The 22,361-nt window shown below is 41.6% G+C and overlaps 1 protein-coding gene across 2 annotated transcripts in view; it reads right to left on the bottom strand.

The window, feature by feature from the left end:
- The window catches only part of bsnb (bassoon (presynaptic cytomatrix protein) b), a 56,521-nt gene that overhangs the window by 15,888 nt on the left and 18,272 nt on the right, over positions 1 to 22,361 (bottom strand). Inside the window, exons 3-4 of one of the 2 annotated variants that reach the window (XM_020101487.2) lie at positions 20,239 to 21,054; positions 257 to 1,063 (exon numbers count right to left, since the gene is read on the bottom strand). In XM_020101487.2, coding sequence (XP_019957046.2) covers positions 257 to 1,063; positions 20,239 to 21,054 — 1,623 coding nt within the window. The remainder of the gene's footprint in view (positions 1 to 256; positions 1,064 to 20,238; positions 21,055 to 22,361) is intronic. The other variant, XM_069536686.1, reaches the window with a different exon arrangement.

Raw genomic sequence — 22,361 nt, 5'->3', positions numbered from 1 at the left:
GCAAATAATAATACTGAATAAAACATGATAACTGCAAAAAATTATAATCAAGAAAGAATAAACAAAAAAGATCACAACATGGTTAAAATAATAATAATGCTTTTATGATGATAATGGGGGTGGCTATGATGTTTTAGATGATAGTGCTGTTGATGAGGATGATACGGTTGATGATGGCGATAATGATGGTTACAAAAAATTAAAAAAGGCGAATCAAGAGTAACAGGTGAAGGCGAAGAAGTTGCAGGTAGCTCACTTCATGGTGTCTTGACTTCTGTGCCTCTTCAGCTATCTTCATATCTTTGGCTGAAGTGGCCGTCTCTGTCAATGCCTTCTTCTGTGAGGGCTTGACGTCTTCTTTGACAGATTTAGCTGCAACTTTAGTCTTCTCCTGGTTCTGCAGCTGCTTGCGGGCCTGGGTGTTACCTGTGGGTTTAGACTGAGTGGGTGCTGATTTTGAAGGGGAAGGAGAAGCCTTAGCGTGGTTGGGTGTGGCTTTACCAGGGGTGGATGAAGCCTTGGCACCAACAGGATGAGAAGGGCCCTTAGCCTGAGCTGAGGGCTGACCAGGTCCCTTTGTATGGGTCGGCCCTTTGGCCTGGCTCGGGCCCTTTACTTGGTTTGCAGACTGAACAGGGCCTTTGTTTTGAGCATGTGACTGATTAGGACCTTTCATTTGAGGACCCTTACTCTGAGCTGTGGGTTGTGTTGTGCCCTTAGTTTGGGAAGGTGACTGAGTTGAACCTTTGTTTTGAAGAACAGGTTGGGAAGAACCCTTGGTTTGAGAGGAAGCTTGGATAAGCCCCTTGGTTTGTGGGGCAGGCCCTGCCTGTTTCACAGGAGAGAGGGGGCCACTTACTTGGGGACCCGCTGGTTTCTGCTGTTGTTGCCTAGGCCCTGAGAGTTGATTGGGCCCTTTCTGCGGAGATGGTTGTTGATTAGCTGTGGTGGTCGCGGGTGGTCGGGGGGATCCCACGGGGTGTGCAGCAGGAGCTGGGATATCTCCCAAGCTTCCTGACAAGGCCCTCTGCGTCTGGCAGTTCAAGCACAGCCATTCTTTCTTCTGGAAAAAATCACAAAGAGAGCAGATATCAGCAATTCTGAAATGAAGTAATCAAAATAATCAGACAAACTCTCAGCAGAATAAAATATTAAACCTCAAAACAGTTTTAAGCGTTATCTATATTCCACCTGGTGCCAACAATAACAAAACAAAATGGTTAACAGTTTCAACCAGCAGCAATCTGGTGAAGTACTTACGTTGATATTGGCACTGTGATAACACATTATTTATGATTATTGATGGGTAAGGAAATATAAATGTTTCTGTGATGGTTAAATTACTAGAGCCAGAGAGTCACTGCTTTATAAATGGTCATGGGGTGCCAAGGACTCCGTATGGTGAGTCTGAGCAACTGAATATTTGATGGCCTGTCCAAACAAGGGCTTTCATCTCTTCTAGAAGACTTAATCATTCGACGGCATTAAGCTTTCTCGAACAGAGTACACAGAGGAAGAGTGTGGTGTGAATACAAATTGGCACATCTGCTATAAAAACATATGGGTGCAAGTGTCGTGAGACCCTTTACAGAGTCTAAAGCAACTCTTTTATCTGCAACAGCAGTATTCATCCTTCACAATCACTGAATTCTGAAACTGCTAAAAAAAAAGTCAAGCAAAAAAGCCATTGAAAGTCCGATTTTAACATAAGCAGATTCAATTTCAGGTCAATGCAGAAGTTCAATGACGCTGCTCCATGAAAAGAACCAGATATACTGTATTAGAGGTAATGGAAAGCTGAAAACAGAGGTGGCAGCACAATGTTTGTAATGCAGCCCTCCATATCTACGATAATTATCTGTGCCTTGGGCGTGAAGCGGGAGCGTTCGTGTGTCACCGACTCATACAACAAAACAAATAACCTCATAAACACCTTTATTACTGATTACCATCTGCCCATTAAATCACTTCTTTTATTGGTGTCACACTTTAAAAGATTAAATACAGAAGATGGAATTCAACAACATGCCCAGGAGTGGCTACTAAATAAAAACAATGCAGGTGTTCAGTGACTGTATCAGTGGGCGACTTAACTGCAGTTCAAACAGTCAAGATGCCAGAGAGGGCTGCAAATAAATTCGATATACATCTTCATCATGTTGCAACTTTTAAATGCATCAAGTACTTTGTGAAGTTATTATGCTTGTGTTACTTCTGTCAAATCTTTGACACAGGCGGTGTCCTAAAGAAGACTTATCTGTCTGGGTGATATAAATAATTGAGAAAAGACAACATCTCAAGTAATTCAAAGAGAGGGAGAGACAGAGTGAAAACGTGTCCTGATAGAATCCTGCTGGCTAAATGTTAGGAACCTTATTGTAGAGACCCCAGAGACCAGCAGTTGACGGATACACTTATGTCTCCAGATAAGATCTGAGTAGGACACAGTTTGTGTCTGTTTTCACCTTGTGCTTAACCTGTGTAGAGAGACGGATCAGGCCCTGAGTGAATGAGATATTGATGATTTGTTTCAGTTCTGTCGTGTAGAAAACACGGGTCAGTGACCCCACTGAAAGGTGGATATGGACGTCACAGAATATTTCTACTTTATGTCCAGTAACTGATTTCTGAAATAATCAATAATAGAATAAAATAAAATGTACACAAAATGGTCCGACACCTGCTGAGGTGGGTGGTGAAAGACAAAGCTCCAACAAAGAATTTACAAGAAAAGGGATGAGAAGGAGGATGACGATGGAGAAGATAATTGCCACAAGACGTAATATTTACTATATGTGCTGCTTAATTTAAGTTATTTTTCACAGGCTACTGATAGGAGGCTGCTATTGCATGTCTTACTCATTGACAAACAAAACAGAGAATCAACAATATTTCATCATCATTTTCATTTCTAAAGTGTAACCACTGCAGAAAGTATATATTGTACCATGAAGATTGAAAACTTCATATATTAGGTATGAAAACAAACTCAGCCACACAGACCTGGCACATTATGACCTTATTAAGTTTTCATGTTGGCAAACAGTAACCAAAGTACACACCCAGCAGACAGAGAGCAACATTATCGCCACACTGGAGTTGTGTTTCTGGCCACCTGACAAATTTCAGCCCAATAATCTCTGGATTTAAGCGGTAGCTAGGTCATCAACCAAAAAAGAATATCTGGTTATTTATCGCATAGGATGATTCTTCAGCAGCCAGCTAACTTTGTCTGCTGTTTGGTGCTGAGCAGGTACAATGTTCAGACAGTAGGTTTATTTAAGACTTTACCAAAAAACTGCTGACTGCTGCTGACTACAAGTGTTGAAGACAATTCTGAAGTTTTTTGGAAACGTCGCTATGGATATTCTCCAAAAGTTGCACATGACATAAGCTGAACAAAGCCTGGCCAATTTACACCTAGACCATCATACACCACAGAGCAGAGCCACTGATGACTACAACACAACATGCAAAGAAGCTTATGATAACTCAATTAGAGCCATTATGCAACAAGAGTGTTGAATTATGCAACAAGTTGCTCTTTTACAGATGATGCAATCTGATTCATGAATACTGTGAAAATATGCAATTGACCGTGAATAATGCAGCAGCAGCAGCAGCATTAAGATTAGTGTGGGCAGCCACAACATTTTTCAGCATAAAAGCAGATAAAATAAGATCCTGACAAACACTTTGCCAGTTTAACAACCTTTCAAGGACAGTAAAACTCACAGCGCCTGTGAGAACTGTGCTATAACTTCACCCACTTAGTTTGACAAAGTGACATTCCTAAATACAACAAGCTGCCAAAACCAGTATAATATAACTCAGTAAAGACAGATATGGTCGCTACATTTGGAATTGTTGTTGTTATTGATGCTATTTTTCTGCTCAAGATATAAAAACTTTCCACAAATCCTACAGGAATCAGTTGTCTCTACTGAGACCACGGAATGTGGACGGAGCCATTGGCACAGCAAACAGACAGACTTGCTTTGTTTTCATCTCTCTCAAGTGCTCTACTGACAGGCTATATATAAACAGGTGCAGGACTTTCAGAAATAACCATCTGTGTTGGTTCTTTCACATAAAACATTTAAAAGTTGATAAAATGTCAGTGGGAAGTGTCAGTGTGTTTGTGGACAAAGGGTGAGACAGAGAACTACGGCAGCTTTGCCACAATATAAACACTGTAAACACTCTCACTTGTACCCTCTTCAAAGCCACATCCAATCAACCTTTACAATTTTTTCAGGATCATCCATAAATGTAGAATCTAATTCGATATTTAAATTAGACACTTATACATAAATGTAAATATATTTAGATATTTTTCGTCCATGGAGCAGCTTTCTTCCTGCCAAACTCCCCTCTTTGCTCCTGAATCAGCATAACATCACTGCGTGGGTGAAAGGGAGAGAGGAGCAAGGCCAAACCGGAGCTGGGAGTAGCAAATTATTCATGTAGAGTGCTTTAGCATGTAGAGCAGTGAGCAGAAAAGGACTGTGCTTCCCACATCTACCCACACTGTGTGGAGAAAATCAGGTCCGTATAGAGGACTGAGCCTTTGAGAGAGCGGCCTTCACCCTGAACACAGAGCAATCGCATCTCCCTCTACCTTTTCGCTGCACACCGAATACTTCAACCGCTCAATACATCAAAAATGTAACAGTAGCTGTAACTACAAAAAGAGTCAGGCAATGAAAGAAATTGTTTGAATTCTAACACTTAAAAAAGTGACCTGGACCTCTCACTTTTTGTTTTTTAGGGAATTCATTGTGTGTGTGTGTGTGTGTGTGTGTCTCACATGGCAGCAGCAGGCTCCGTTTGTTACTGAGATCATGTCGTTAGTGAATTGGTAAACTCATTAAATGGCAGGAGGTTCACTTGTCTGCTGGTGGAGAGTGTACATAACCTTGGCTCCAAACTGCAACTCAGCGGCCGCTGACAAGACTACATACTGATGTAATGTGTCAATCGTGTTTGAAGCATTTAGTGTCGGTTCTTATTCACTGCAACATGTAATGAATCAAACTAAATGTTCAGCATCTCCTTTGACAAAGAAATGAGACAGAATATACGGTTTTTGATGGAAAGCCTCCTTCAAATAGTCTTTCCCTCAGTACAGTTATGGCAACAATGGGTCTATTGCATCTCCAATAAATATATCGATAAGTCAAATTATCATGAAAATGTTTTACTTGAACCTTTGGGGATCTGGCATGAGAGAAAAAACATTTAGTTTAATGGTTTTTACGACAAACTAAGCCCGACTGGATATCTACAATAAAGCTAGAGCTACAGTAAATTGCTTCAGCTACTGGCGTGTCTGCTGCTTTTGTCCTTATTTAATCTATCTATTCCGTGCCGGTAAAAAAACAGTAATTCTGTGGTGGCTCAATGTACTTCACAATGCACTTAACATGCACACTTTAATGAATAAAAAACAAAAACATTCTGCATATGTGTTAATAGTAATGATGTAATATTATTATAAGAATGTCACCGGTAAAGATGTCTATATTTGTAGCAAATATGAATCTGTAAATGTGTTGCAAAGTCTTTGAGGACAAGTACAGATTGAGATTCAGTTTTAAAATCCTTCACACACATTTTGGAAATAATACTCCATGTGGTTTCTCTGTTGGCACATGCTGTCTTCAGCAGCAGTGCATTCAGCTCTTGGGGCAACCGCAATCCTCTAGGAATCCAAAACCTAGAAATAAACTCTCTCTATATATATTGTAGAGCTTCTCCAACTGTCTTTTTCACAGCTGTTTCTCACACTGTATCTGCAACAAGATGAGCTAGAATTAAGCTCAAAAATGGTGACCACAAGATTGAATTGTTAAGTAAAAACAAGTGTTTTTTGTTGCGTACAGTGAAGTATATATATCAGTATATCCATAACGTCATATGAGACAACTGTGGCTAGTGTGAACAGCAGCAGTGTAGTGTTGCTGCCTCCAGTCAGCTGACAGCCGGAAAAGCTGCCCTTTCACTGTCGAAGTAATGAGAGATTGAACACTGCAGGTTACCACAAGGAAAAGGTCAGAGAGATTGATCCCTTTCTCATCGATTGATCACATTCTCAGAGGAGCTTGCTGAGACATTACAACCCTGATTACTCACACAATGTGCATGTGTGTGTGTGTGAAAGAGAGAGAGAGAGAGAGACAGGGAGAGAGAGAGAGAGAGAGCACGTACTGTACTGTATCCAAGTATGTGCAATAAGTGCACAAGCATCAGTCCAGTGTCTATGTGAGTGTGGTTGTATTCAAATTTGACAAATTATGTAATGAATCACACTAAGGAAAGCATGAAGAAAACAGTATATTAATTATCCAGGCAGCAAATCCCTAATGACACCACAGCTAAAAGCAGGTCTCTGAATGACAAATGAAAAGTGCTCGGATAGAACATCTTGATGGCTCATTTGATTAAGAAATGTTCCACCCTGAATTAAAATCCCACCTTGTTTACCATCTCTCTCAGTTTGGAATGATCCCATAAAGGCCTATATTGCTCAAATGTAATGGAGCAAAACGACCAAGTACTCCACAGCAGGAGATGAACTTCAGGCTATAAAAGGTGTTTGTGGAGTTGTTGAAAACAAACGCTATGAAGTTCAAAAAGTAGTTGACTTACTTCAGGCAAACTTTGCAGAAAAAGGAAAAAATACAAACCACTGCAGGATGTCTTTCAAAAGAGGATTTCCAGCACCCATGATTGTTTAATTTCTGTAGTTACAGAGATACTTCCAAATGTACAAGATTAAAAAAAGATATCACAATCATTAAAACATTAGGGCTCCAACTAATTAGTTGAATTATTGTTTAATGTGGTGATTAGTTTCTAAATTATTCACAAATTGAACAGTCTAAACTGTCAATATGAGTCTCTAAGAGTCTGAGGTTATAAATCAAATTCTCTTGTTTTGCCTGACCAACATTCAAAACCACAAAATATTCCACATAGAATAATATAGACGGAGACAAACAGGAGAGGCCTGAGACACTGAAATCTGCATTTTTCATATTTTTTAAAGGGAAAAACCCACTGAATTTAAGTGGTTCAATCTGCTCACTGTATAAGTTACATAAAAATAAACAATATATTAAATTAATTTCATTGTTTAAACCACGGTACAATAAAGCACCAAACTTAAACCTGCAAATAAACTTAAGTCATACAAAGTACATATAAGGAAAAAAGGAGGGAAAGCCTTAACATTTCCTGCCCATGGAGGGAGCCAGAGAGTGCAGCATTTCATGGAGTCCTGTGGGAGCACACACACCCACACATCAACATGAATGCACACAAAAGAAGACAGTGCACTCACAAAAGCAGATTCAAGCCTCCTGCTAAATATTGCACTTGGTGTAGGCTACATATTCAACACCAACCTTTGAAAAACAATTTTAGCTCTTATTGCCTGGCAGTCACACCCCTCTGTCCCACATTTCCTCTCACACACATGCATTTTTACATTTATATATATATATATATATATATATATATACATGTGTATATTTTGAAATGTTGGCCGGCAAAATGTGCAGGCAGACAACCTCAGTATGCTGTCAGTCATGTCACAGCAAGAGTCTGTCCCCTGCATGGTTCCTCTGCCAGGAACCAGACCACAAGCTGCGAGCAAGAAATGTCAGCTGTCATTAAACGCAGTCATGAAACCTCAGATATACAGTCTATTATGTTAGGTGTTCATTACGAGGAAAGAAAGAACGCTCAATTCCCATGTTTCAGGTTGTCTTTAAGAAAACAAAGGTTCTACAGATCTGAATGGTCACTGTGGCAGGTGCGTAGGGGGAGCAGAGGCATATGAAGAAGAAGAGACACCCACACCTGGCTCAATAAAGAACCAGAGCAAGAAATGTGCAGGAGTCTTTTCCTCTTCAGAAAGCACAAGTTCAAGATTTCAATGGTAGAAGGTTAAAGTATCAGCGAAAAACATCAAAGTGCCACAACGGAAAACATGATTGGAAGAGAAATTTTAAGCCATGTAACAAAAAAGAACTAGAAACACAGTGTGTGACGGCTGTGGCTCAGGAGCTGCAGAGGGTCGTCCACTAACCAAAAGGTTTTAGTTTCGATCCCGAAATGTTCTTGGGCCAGATAGTGAATCCAAAATTGTACCGGCAATCGTGAGAGATGTATGATAGAGATAGTGTTTCACATATAGATGCACTGTATGTGTGTGTGAATGGGTGAATGGCAAAACTGCACTACAAAGTATTTTGAGTGGACATCAAGACTAGAAAAGTACAATGTAAATAAATACCGACTATTTACCATGTTTAATCACCCCCCCCCCAAAGAACTTCCTCTTAATTAAATAATGGCTTCCATAACAAAAGGGACGACAACATCTACCATCAAAATAGCAAAAAGAAGTCAAACACAGAGGATAAGTTTGTAACAACAAAAGACAGAAGTGGTCGTAATAATCCTTCAAGTTCTGCGTGTTAGATTAATGAGGCGTTCGACAGAGGTGGTCATAATCAATTTGTAACAAGTGAAGGTCAGGGAAGCAGAGGGTCAGTGTGAATTATTAACCACCTTGTCCACATAGGGGCGTACTGCCAAGTAGGTGTGAATGGGGTGAGCTTAAGGTGAGTGGGGAAATATGTCACCTGAAACATGTAAAGAGAGAGAGAAGAAGAGCTCGAGCCCCCGCTGCTTTCCCTCCTGGAGAGGAAGTGCCCTCCGTCTGGGGTGTTTTCATTAAATATATAAATAAATAAATTGCCTTTTATACCCTTATGATAACTAAATGGTAAATAGAATAGAAGTGTATAGAGTGGTACATACATTTATTTAGAATTGAGAAAGTACTTAAATAGGCAGAGGCTTATACCTATTAAATTATTTGCAAAAATGTCCTACGAACTTTGGCCTCCGCCCCCCCATGTACATTACTATATGTCACAAAATGTTTAGTGCCCAGAAATGAAGTCACACCCCTTTAATAACAGCAAAGAAGCACAAGAACATCTACGCACACGTTAAGTATAAATACTGCGACACAAGTGATGTTTAAATTCCATAATAAGCTCCACTATTATATACATCACCACACCATGTCAATCCTGTTTTCAGTGTAGAAATATTCCCGGGAAAAAAACATCTATTAAAGTCCTGTTCGGTCCGTTTATCAATGGTATCCATTTTCATTTGGAACAGTCTGAATGAACAGTAGTTTAAGAGGCTGGTCAAAGCATGAGTGAGCACATGTTACAGTAGAGTGCCATGCTGTGCCAGCCTGTGCCGCGCCACGCCACACCACGGCTGTGACAGGTCAGTAAGAGTCAGCAGGTATATAGGTCAATCCCCTGGGACTCCTTCAATGGACACACGTGGTCGGGACTGTGGATTAGAGAGGAAATGAAGGATCATCCAGGCAGCAAGGGGGCCTCAACTACAGTCACAGCCTCTCCCATACAGTGTTAACACAGTGCATCACAGGTGAATGCACTAAGTACTGTCATATGATCCTCAGAAGGTATTTGCACTGTTGTGACTGAACACTCCCCCCTCTGCATCATGGTCACTGAAACAGCTGAGACTACAAGTGTCCAACCAAGTGGAAAAACTGAAAATGTTGAAGGACATTCTATCTTGCACTCAGAGAAAGTGAAACTTTTTTCTGGATTTGCCTCCGGATCTGCACCAAAATTGATCAGGTTCTTTATGACCCATATTACATCCTTCCAAGACGTTATGTGGAAATCTGTAGACTTGTTTTCCTGTAATCTTTCTCACAAGGAAACAAAGAAACAAACACACAGAGATGAAAGCACCATATCTCTCCATGTCAAAGAAAGTGACAAAGCAGAGGTAATTAATTGTACAATAAAGACAAACAATTATACATAATGCATAATTCAATACATAATGTTCAAATTAAATATTAATCCATGAATGTATTGTTAAAATTAAAAGTTTATAAAAACAACATAAAGAGTCAATGATGACATCATTTCATGAATTAATTAAATCATAAATAAGTGATTTAAATGATCTATATGGAAATGATGTCAAAAAATAAATAATTGAACTTACAAATTGAATAACACAGATTTTGATCAGGCATTTAAAAGGGCAATTTCCTTTCCAATGTGCATTTCCATTTCCTGCTTTCCCTTTTCCCATTACCCATATGAATTGCTGAGTCATTTTGATTCACCCTTTAGCTATTCTCCATTTAGCCTTTCTCTGGCACTGTGGACCTTGTGCTGGTGAGCTAACACAGGAGCCATCACTAATGAAGGATAGATAGATAGATAGATAGATTACTATCTAAAGGATTGTAGCAAAACAGTAAAATTTGAGATTTGCATGAAACTTTCATTTAACCATGATAGCAAACATTGATATTCAAGACTGTCCCAGCCAAGGACGACTTCACATAAGGAACTTGTGTGACAGCATTCAAAGAAACACTCAAAAGCTTTTCTTAAGCCAAAGTTAATTTTTTTTTGACCATTTCCTTGTTAAGCCTTTCAGCCCAGCTCTGCTATTTGCTGTGAGAATATTCAAGATGAATTACAGTATTTATCCCTCTGCAATCTTGCTTAAAAGCAGCCAGAGCAGCACACGGCTCAGCTTAGTTTAGTGAATGCACCTCTCTCTGTGGTCAAACTGTCAATTACAGTCAGAGTAATGAGAAATCATTGATGTGTCTTGTGTTCGTCTTTCCAAACTCCCCACTTCCTTGATTCAGTCACATTTTCTGCTTCTCCAGCTCTGCCTGTTTTAACCAGTGTACATGCTTAGTGTCAGTGAGACCCAGAATTCCAACTTGACCAAGTAAGATTAAATCAGATGTATGCACCAGTTACTAAGGGTTATAGTCTCTCTGCAGCATCATACAGAGAATGGGTGATGCCTTGGGTAATTTACCCACTCCCCTGGACACACAGGAAGATTTGATGTGCATTTTGCAAAAACTCCTCCAAGACAAAAACACGATAAAGGCAGTGGCAAAAACAAAAGCCAGACCTCTAAGCATAAATCTGTTTTCCAAAATGTTAATCAAGCTGCAGCCAAACAAACCTATTTTACACTGTGGTTGGCAGCAAAACCCAAACGAGATGCATCTTGTCGCATATGTCTATCCCCAGGACAAGTTAATCAGGCTGTCTCCTCGGCCCTGTTTTATTTTAGATGACTTTCTTCAGTGCCTGCCAGGCAAATCTACAGCTAGCAGCCAAGCAAATACAATTCATGTATCACACATTAGTCTCTTCGACAAGTAACTCAAGCTGTAACGTATCACCAGCATCTAGTGAGATGACAACTTCACTGGAACATCTGCAGCAAAAATATATAAGCTACTAGTGGAATCTCTTTTCAAAATGGGCCTGTTGATAGAGGCTGGTTTGTTCTTGCCTGTGTCAAACCATCTTGCAGCTTTCTTGAGTAGAGCATCAGCCTAACACACATTTTCTGAAACCGACTGCAAATGCCATTTTGGTTTGGTGGAATACTTTGTCTTAAAGGTCCACTGTGTAGAATTTAGTGACATCTAGTGGTGAAGTTGCATGTTGCAGCTGGACACCACTCACCTCATCCTCGTAAACATAAAAAGAGAACCTGTGGTTCTTTTCAGGTGTCATAAAAACTCAAAAGGTGTTTAGTTTGTCTAGTGTGGCCGACCTGCTCCTGATGTAAATATGAAGTATTTAAATACAAAGGGCCCATTCTAGGGTAAGGAAAGCAACAAAAAAAAAAAAAACTATTTAGATGAAACACACTAGTAAAAACATCACTATGATTATTTTACATTCAATTTCTGCTAATAGATCCCTTTTACCTAAATCTTACACACTGAACCTTTATAGTCACTTTTTGATTTTTCCAGCATCCAGAATCTTGTACATGCAAATAAGGCTTTTACCTAATCATCCAGGGCAACATTCACTCCTATGGTGGCTATTTAAGCCATTTAGGAGACAGGTCCATAAGAAATATGTTTCATCTCACTTCTTTGTACTGTGGTCATTTGATCCATTAGAACTGTTAATGGAGGCGTGAGAAGGGTGGAACACTATGTGGCGAGTTCTGAGTGGTTTTGAGGAGACAAAGCAAAACAGACAGATCAGACATATCTGCTGCAGCTTCAACTGCATTTCATTAACTGGTATGAAAACCACAGCACACCAGGAAAAATCAACCAAATACTGGAAAGAAAAGAGCTGTATTACTGTTTAGTTGGGAAGTAAGATGTTAATTTGAATGCAGGTAAACGACAGGGACTGAGTGACCCCATTAGGAGCCATTTCCTTCGTATATATCTGTTGTCTCACGCCCCCAGGAGCAAACTGCAAAGGCAGCGGCTGCAGGAATGCAGGCAGTGGGAGGACCCTGTCTCCGGCTGAGCGTAATGGTCCTCATGCTGCTTCCTCTACAGTCGTTGTCGTCAGGCCACTGCTCGGAGCAGCAGGCTAGACTCTTGCTAACTGGAGGTTAGTGAGGGTCACCACCACTACTGCCTGACAGCTGCAGCACTGAGAAGATTAGCAAGGGGTTAAATGTAATATCTGAGCGATCTGTGAGCTTTATCTCTTTCATTTTGTCTCTCATTCTCCAGCTTCCTTTTATTATAGCTCTCCCTGTCTGATTGTGGTTTTTTTTGTTCCCCTGACATACAACCACACATGTAATCTCACATTTGTGTCACCAGCCTTTTAGTATCTGCAGCCTCTAAGCATACACACTCAACTAACCCCCTCCTTCGTTTCTAATGCCAGCATTAGGGAGTAGTTGCATGCCTGAGGTGCTGCGAAGAAGAGAGAGCGTGAGCAGCGATGAGGCGGGTGAAGTGATGTGTTGAGACAGGTCGGCCCAGTAGCAGGGGTGGGAGGACTGCGCAGGCCCACCTCTGTGGCTCTGACAGCAAGGATAGACACAGCGCTGCCAGGAGCCCCCGGAGCATCACTAAAGCTTGTTAGCATAGCCACCAGGCCTTGAAGATGATGAGTTCTGAAGAGGTGATTAAGCCAATGCTGAGGTCCCTTGTAGGCTTCATTCACTGGATAGAGAAAGGAGGGGCATTTGAAGATAGCACTGCAGGAAAGGACTGGAGAGGTAATTCAAGTTCAATACGGTCACTGTGATCCTCAGATACTCATTCATCAAATGGGCTGCTGGTGCAGGCACAGCTTGGAACAGGTTGAGGTTGACCTCAAAGACATCTGGTGAAAAATGAACATTTGGTGCACAGGAGCTTCGCAGAATAAGGACGATTGAATGCAACCGCTGTGTCAAAAGGTGTGAATCACTGTAGATTTTCCTCTCACCCTCTCTTCAAAGCTAGAATCAGAAAATAGCAGTTGTGGACCTAAAAGTAGCAAAGCAACATCAATAATAATCATAATATAATTTTCATCAATAGCAATATATCAAAGGTATGATATATATCGATATATTGGTTATCTATTGTGCAAGCACAGTGAGGAGGCATAACACAGAATTGATCTACCACAGGTGTGTAAAGTGTTTTGCTGTTTGTCAAGTGTCATTCTCTGCTCCTAAAGATGAGGTTGAAACCCCAGCATTCACTCAGGAACAATAAACTGTCTAAACATCTAAACATCAATAATTTATCAAAATAATAATAATATAAATATAGTTATCAAATGGTATGAACATTTCTATCTTCATAAAATGTTTGGCCACATTATCTAGCCCTCTGTAAAAGCAGTTCCAGGGAGCATCATCTTCATCAGGCGATCTGTGATATACGCGCCTTTAGACGAAGTGTATATATGACTCCAGCTCAGTCTGAGCCCAGAGCCTGCTGCTGCCAAACGCAAAGGTCTCAGAGATGAGAGTGAGTGGCATATAAGCCTCCAAACCAGCGAGCCATCTGTGCTGGGTGCCACATAATCTCAACAGGAAGCAGTCATTGCTGTACATCACATCATCTTCCTGTCACAGTCACACAGTGATTTTCACCAGTGAGTATCCTGTGTCACGAGGAGTTTGGGGTAAACCTGACTCATGTAAAACAAAATCAAACGCGTGTCACCTCATTAGAAACACAGGATTTAGGAGGAAAACACTTGTTTCACCATTACAGCCTCTTTGACATGAATACACTTATCAGACAAAGTTAAAATGGCATTGTCTATCTAGTTTAATCATCCAACGAGGCTTACTATCCTCAGGTGGCACGTATTTGTGTGGGTGGATCATTACAGTGATGTGTTGGGGTTAAGCGCCATACTCAAGGGGATCACTAGACTCCGTCAACACGGATTAGAAACACTCTCGACTATTAGCTCCTTCCTCAAGACCCCCCCCCCACACACACACACACACACACGCACACACAGTGACACACACACCCTCTGTCTCTGTTATCGTTTGTTTCTGTATCACCTCGTACACATTGTCTTATTATGTGCACAGGATTTAAAAACGCTCGCCCCGCTGTTGCCGATAAATCAACAGGGCGCAGACTGATTCGAGAGGGCTAACTAGCCTTGTTGCGATGTCAACCGCGAGTGATTCAACCAGCAGTAATTGCCAATTCAATCAATGTGTCAAAAAGCAAGCAGCCTCCAACTAAGGCATGCAGACAGGAGCACGAGGAATGCAAACAGAGGGAGAGGAGCAGTGCAACATGCAAAGAGGAAGAGGATGCATGTGTAGATCCATCCTTAGAACAAGTGAAACACGAGAAACAAGAAGACAAAACAACCACACTGTCACATTAAAGAATGACGAGTCAAGGGGAACTGTTTATGTGTCTGGCATGTGACATGACGCTGTATAATGTATAAACAACTGAGGAAAAAATGAAATAAAATAAGCTACAAGCCAGCAATGAAATATTTCATGAGAATCTATTCCTGCTTTGGCACGACAAGTCAGGATCACACTTTTCAGCCACTTAGTACATTTGAAATAATAACAGGGAGGTGAATACATGCAGTGTGTATGGGCCTCCATGTTGTGAGTATGTGGGTGTTTACAGAGCTAGAACATTTCCTTTGAGATGCTTCCATTTTAAAATTAACACATTCATTTCAGTATCCAATATATGGTTCAAATAAAACCATAGGAAGTTACAGGTAGTGATGTCAACTGTCCACTATCTGTGTAACTCTATTAAAACAATGATGTTATTGTTGATAGTGTTTATCTTCCATCCTTCCATCCATTTTTTATATCGCTTATGCTTTGAGGGTCGCATGGGGGCCTGAGCCAATCCCAGCTTTAGCGAGAGGCAGGGTACACCCTGGCTACATCACTAGTGTATCACAGGGTCAAAGTACTGAGTCAAACAACCATTCATTCTCACATTCACACCTAAAGTCAATTTAGAGTCTCTCGTTAACCAAACCCCAAAACCCACACAGACATGGGGAGACCATGCAAACACAGAAAGACCCCAACACAACCGGGATCTGAAACAGGACATGTGCAGGCAATAATATGTCACCACTTCTTCCCACTATACAGAAATGAAGCCAAAATATGCCAGATACGAATATGCCATCTTGCATTTTTGGAGCCAGAGTCTGCGCTGTAGCTCTCAGGGGTGCTCAACCAAATGCTAGTCAGTCTCAGTTGTCAATCATGACGCCTGACCCCGTTTTTAGAGAGATTGGCCCAGGTCAAATCCACTATCATGCATGGAGGCAGGGTTTTTTTTTCATCTAGGCACCAGAGGGCGATAAAGACACTTTTCCTTCACATTTGGGGAGCTGTCACTTTGTCCATCGTGTGTGTCTAACCCCCTTGATAATATATAGAAATAAGGTGCAGCCAGATTGCTTTACCTTGATAGGAGACACATGTTTTAACAGTGCTGTGTGTTCTAAAAGAGCTGCAGCCAGCCACCAGATGGCAATCATGATGATTTGGCTTCACTTTTGGGCACAGTATGTCGTCGATCTTTATACACAGTCTATGGTGTAAATACATGCATGGTGGCATGTTCAGCATGTGAAAGATGCATGTGGGCGTGTGAACCCGAAATCTTGTGCCTCCAAACACTCCTACGTTTGCTGACCTGAATAAGGGCGTGCATTTCAGAGGAGTATGGCAGTATTACAAGGCGGCAAGCAGCTGATTGACTTTGGGTGGCTGTTCTAAGTCTGCTATGGTGCACCATCGTCATATTGGGAGCAGCCAGGTTGAGCACGGCAGGCTTGGATGCATGATGCCAGCAGCCATCTGGCTTTTGGATGGGACTCCTAAGGGAGAAACAGGCTGGTGCCAACCTTCAGAAAACACTTCCAGCATGTTTGAGAATGAGGATGACATGATGTTCGTCTATACTGCAGCTCTGTGTGAGAGCGGCTACTGTGTTCCTGCAGAGAAAAATGTGACATACTCACAAATACTGCAGGTTCTACATAGGATCACTGTATGTGTCTTCAAGGGCACGGCAGCCTCTGACAATGTGGAGATTTAAGAGCTTGTACAATTCAAGATATGGAATCAGTGCATAGCTTTCAGTAGCTGCTGTTATAAGGGATTCTTATTCTGAGCCAACATTGAGACCCGTTTGCACAAACAGTTTGTGAAGGGTTAAATTTGTGCCACACTGTGCGGTGCCGTATCTCCAATTTCTGATCATCAAAATTTAATCAGGTGCTAATTCCATAGTTTACTGCATTGAGTGTTCAACACACATAAAACTGAGCCAGTAGAAGGTAACTGTGCACTGAGACTGTGTAGGTCTCTCTTTGCACAGTCTCACATTGTAATTGCTTTCTCACAGCTGAGCGTATTACAGAATGAGACCATGAGATTGCTCTTTCGTGTGCACCAATCAGTCACATTAAAACCAGTTACCTGTTTTAATGTCGTAACAAATCGGCGCATATACATGTGTCCTGTGGGCATATATGGCTTTATTGTATACACAGCATAATGCAGAGAATGTAAAATTAGTCATTGGTCGGTAAACATGGCAAGGGGGAAAAAGTTATTTAAACTGTATTGTTCGTAAGCAGGGCCCAGAACCAGGACAGACCACAGCTGAACTTTACTCTGCTGACTTATCACCAGGATGTGCTAATATTAAACTCAAGTATGTCTGATCCACTTTAATATTCTGGGAGAAGAGACATTTGAGTTCTCGTTCTCATTTCGTACATGAAAAGGCGAGTTTAGGCCGAGCAGGAAAGTGTGAATGAGGGAATTAATCGAGTTTGAGCTTCCAGAGACATTTGAGTTTGCTTTAGGAATAAAATGTCAGATATGAAAGACCAAACATATTTCCTGAAAAAGTAACTGCATGTTTTGTAAGTTTTAATCATATGTGATCTTAACATGTGCTGCTCCTATAAGCACAACCTCAAAGAATGGACACCTGTATGTATGCATTTTCCTTTCACACACACATACACACTGGCATCAACCCACACTGACCTTATGTGACATGAGAAATCAAATACAGCTCTCCTGCTTCTTCACATTGCATTAACTATTTATGACGCTCCCTCCCTCTCTATGTTTTCTGCTTCTCCACAGTTCTGTGAGGAATTCAGCCCTTTCACTAATGATCCACACAAGGCTTCCATCTCATTATAAACTGTGGACACGTCCTTAAATCATGGTAATAGAGTTAAGATCAGAACCACTGCCCCAAACCGGTGGTGGAGAAATTTTATTATGGTGACCCTGCTGTGGACAGAGACGTAATGCATTGTGTCAGACACACCTAGACCTTTATTTACAGTCAAGAAAGAGCTTGGGCATGGTTTTATCTGCTTCGATAGGCTGGAGTAACCTGTGACACAAACGTAGACTGATTCAGGGAATGACGAGTGAGATGCCGTGTAATGTAAATCAAACTCCCCGGTGAGAACGTTCCATGTTCTATTTACGACCAAACTCTGGGGAGTCGATGATGACACAAGGTTGGTTTTAATCTCCTTGAGAAGTAGAATGGGCGAGGAAACAGTCCCAAAACAAGGACATCTTATTTACTCAGAGCCACACATGACTTTCAGCACTAATTGATGTGATATATTCCGCACCGTAACAGCAGTTAGCTTCCTCTCACTCATTATCTCTGGTTCTCACCCTCTCCCTCCCTCCTCCTCCTTCTCAATCTATCACCTTTCCTCTCTCTCCTCCTCCGTTCTTCCACTCGCTCTCACACAGACGCTCGTCGTCTCATCACAGATTCAAAAAGGGGACGACTATTTTCCCTCACATGCAGCTCAGCCTAATTTGTTCTGAATGAATTATGCATTGTGTCACTTACATAGCGACAGAAAATGTATTTTCATGAATATTTCCAACATTTTCACATTTTTAAAAGTTGTTCCATCACAGGATTTTTATTACAACTGAAACATAAACGTAGAAATAAAAAGAAAACCAGTTATTTAGTATTTTATAATTAAGCTTTTAGTTTTAGTTTGAGAATGATGCTTTTTCATCTGTTTCTCAGTGGGAAAAAACGATTTCAATTATTTTAAATCATAATCAGGAGCTCAATTATTTTTTTTCAGATTTGCATCATCACTTTTCCTGAGCCATGAACATCATAGGACGTCGAAGACTTTGTCTACTGTAAACTGAAAACAGAAAATAAGCTTCTGGGGAAAAGTGATTTCTAACTGTGGCAATGAGGGTTTTTTTTTCAAATGGCACAAATAATCAGTTGGACTCAAGGATGAACTGATACTTTCATTATGAATATATGTATTAATTATTAATTATTGTCAATTCAGTCAAAATCAAGTGTTTTTGGCCGGTGAGATGAAACTCAAAGGACTTTCCATCCTATCATCCTTATCAAGATGCTCTATGAAACTCCGAGACCAGCAGCAGAAGAGGGCGAGATGATTAGGATTCTGTCTGCAATAACCAGGAAAAGAAAATGCAGACGCAGAGAGAGGGAAAAGTTAGAGGACATTAGGAGAGGATGAGGAGGATGAATGTGCCAAACCGGCTGTGGAACTCAAGCTGACAAAACCTGGACTCAAAGTACAAAGCCTCACACGATGTCCAAAGTGTTCTAACCAATTCTGAAGCGACCCACCTGACAGCTCTCATGGAAAGACAAACAAAAACTGTTAACAGGTTTGGAATGAATGCACTTTGCGCTGGATTGAGCTGTCAACGTGTGGCCGGCAGAGCAGAAACACATCACACCAGTCTTAAAAGTTGTTGTGGACTCTCAGCATCTCAGCAGCCAAACATGAGAGGGACATCTGCCAAACAAATGATCTCTCTGTTTCCATGGCGATCTATGAATGGTGCTGTGCTAGTGCCTGTGACAACCAGATGTCAGGGAAGACGAGGCGTGTGCATAAAAAGCCAGTGCTGTGCAGAAAGCCTGTTATTACTGCTATCATTCAATTGGACTTGATTTGCATAATTAAACTGTGTTATTGCTGAGTTCTGGAAGTCACTGCAAGTCTCTGTTCTTACTAACTGGATTCCCACCATGACAGAGGACAATGGTGCACTTAAGGGAGGAATATACCCTCAGCTGACCCCTGAATGTGACAAATCAATACTAAGATTATCCATTAAATTGAACTTGATTAGGCTCCATTTCCTGTAGACTGGTTATATATTTCGACGTAGCTCCAGGGTAGAGTGCACATGGGTAGAGGTGAGTCACAGCCTGGACTTGGATACATGAAAGACAGAGAAGAACAGAGAAGAACAGAGAAACAGAGAGAGAGGACAGACAAGAAGCTCACAGGCTTACAGAAAGCTGTGTGTGTGTGTGTGTGTGTGTGTGTGTGTGTGTGTGTGTGTGTGTGTGTGTGTACAGGCTTCACCCAGAACCTGCTGGGTAGAAATCATAATATCATCTTTTGAGCGCTTCTTTGAATTAAATATTTTTGAAAAACTGTTAATCCCTCTGAGAAATGATGGACGTTTTTTTAAAAGACACAAGCAAACAATAGAACCACCACAGACATACAATAAGAGGATCATAAAGAACCGCAGAGACAGAGAAAACCGAGGCAAATGTTGGCCCCTGAAGCCAAATACTTGATTAATGCACATAGGAAATCTCTGTAAAATGCACCTATTCACTCCAAGACCAGGCAGCCACAAATGGATAATAACCAAACCCACTGAACTGCGCTGTGACACAGCATTTTTCACAGAAACACATCAATGAATCATTTCATTTAGAAAATCCATGGTCTGCAGGCTGTTGCAGACCAAATTACGCTTTATTACACCCAACTGAAAGCCAGACAGATCAAATCAAAGTCTTACCTCGACGAGGTGTGGAGTGGGATTGAATCCACACATATTGCACACTTGGGAGTGGCACTGTGTGCAGGTGTTGTAGTTGGGCTGTTCTGCCGTGTTGCCTACGTTGAGGTTTGTCTTGCAGAGAGGACAACAAGGTTTGGGCTTGGCGGCTTGTGGAGCAGGGTGCTGTTGTTGCTGCTGAGCAGGGGCACGAGGCCCTTGTTGTGCAGCCTGAGGTCCTGAGGGTTTATTTGCCCCAGGACCAGGACCAGGAGGTCCTCCTGGTTTGGGGGAGGGTTTTGGGGGCTGTTGTTGGGGTTGAGTAGTCTCGGATATGAGAGTGCTAGCTTGGTTAAGGAGAGATGCACCAAAGCCAAACAACTTCCCAAAAGTCTGCTCTGGAGGTGGGGGCTGCCGTGAAGGAGAGCTCCCCGCACTGCGAGTCTGGTCCTGGCGTGGGTGCTGTGGATGGTGGGCAGGAGAGTTTCGGGACAGATCGGGTTGGGATGGGGCCTTGGCCATGCCGGGTTGGGATGGGGGCTTGGCCATGCCAGGAAGAGGGACTGCCCCTGGAGGGATCTTAACTTGTTGCTGACTCGGGACAGCTGGGCCAGTCTGTTTGGTAGGGCCAGGCACTGGGTGAGCCTGTGCTGGAGGCTGTGACTGAGGAGGGGCCTGTGTCGGGGTTGCAGGCTGACTCGAAGCTACGGGTTTGAGTTCTGGTTTGGCTGGATGAGAAGGAGAGTGTATCTGTTGCTGACTCTTGGAGCGTGGTGTGGTCATGTCCATCCCCAACGCCCTCTGCATCTGACAGTTCAGACAGAGCCACTCTTGCACCTGTGAAGAAAAAAAAAAGACTATAAGCCACAGTATCTAGTATTCACTATTCAATGTATTAAGGAGAATTAGAGAGTGGGAGTTAAAGGAATATTTAAAAATATTGGAGATTAACTTATGTGTTAAGCATTTATTCTTAACACATAAGTTCTAATTCTATTTCAGACATTAACTCCACAGAATTGGGTCCAGACATTTATCGGAATTTGCCTTTCATAAGAATGCATCAGGAGATTGTCTGGGTCAGGCCCATTCACGACAAGGAGAAAATGTTCAGTGTTCAGACGAGGGGTGCAGTCTGGATAGAGGCAATACACAACATAGAATGGCAGATTTTATTTGTTTTAGTTTACAGCACATCGTCATCCTACGTGTATGACACCTCTTTTTCACCCTGAGCTATTTGTATTCTTTCTGTTTCTTTTGTTTTTTTCAGTTTTGCATCTGTTGAATGTTCAAACCGACACACGAGCTGCATTTCCGCATATTTTCCTGCTGCATTCTCACATGGGTTCACTCTGACCTTTTCCAGACATTTTACACGGCAGGGGCTGGCAGGGAAAGTTCCGTAAAATGTCAAGAGTTACTGACTCTTACATTTTTGTTCTCACATGCAGCCACTACTGAATATTTCAGGAAAATATCCAGTGCTCAGTGAGCGTTTAAAACCCTTAAGATTTGGGGGCTTTGTTATGTTTGGACAGAGCCAGGTAGGTTAGCTGTTAGCTGTCACCGGTTTTCTTTCTATTCTTTATGCTGCTAAGCTAAGCTACACAGGCGCTGAGTGTAGCTTGATATTACAGTGCAGACACAAGAGTGGTATTCGTCATCTAGTCTAACTCTTGGCAACAAAGCAAATTAAGCATATTTCCTCAAATGAAAAATTATTCTGGAGGCAAAAATGCTTCAGTGATGAACTGCTCAACTCATTTAACTGGCAGGGCCCTTGTATATGAGTATTCATATAATGAATTACATACAGTGCTTTGATTGTGGAGTTTTCCTTTCATTTCTACTGGATGTTCCACTTCCTTTACGCTGTACAATGAGATCTTAGCGAGATTAACTAAAAACCTTTAAATTGTCTTTGTGTGAAAATAAGAATGTTTCTCTGTTAATGTGACAGACTGGCAGCCTTCCCTTACCCCCCCTTCCTCCAATGCATGCTGGGATAGCCTCCAGCCTGATCTGAATAGGAAAAATTGGGTTTGGGAAATGATTGAATGAAACGACAATTGTGAATGATGTTAAATATCTCATTGACGAGGGATTTAAGCATCCTTGTGCCTCCGCAAAGGCATTATTGG

This window comes from Paralichthys olivaceus, chromosome 2 (assembly GCF_024713975.1).
Source record: "Paralichthys olivaceus isolate ysfri-2021 chromosome 2, ASM2471397v2, whole genome shotgun sequence".
Lineage (NCBI taxonomy): Eukaryota > Metazoa > Chordata > Actinopteri > Pleuronectiformes > Paralichthyidae > Paralichthys > Paralichthys olivaceus.
The sequence above is the reverse complement of the archived record's forward strand: the minus strand, read 5'-3'. Positions and strand labels throughout refer to the sequence as shown.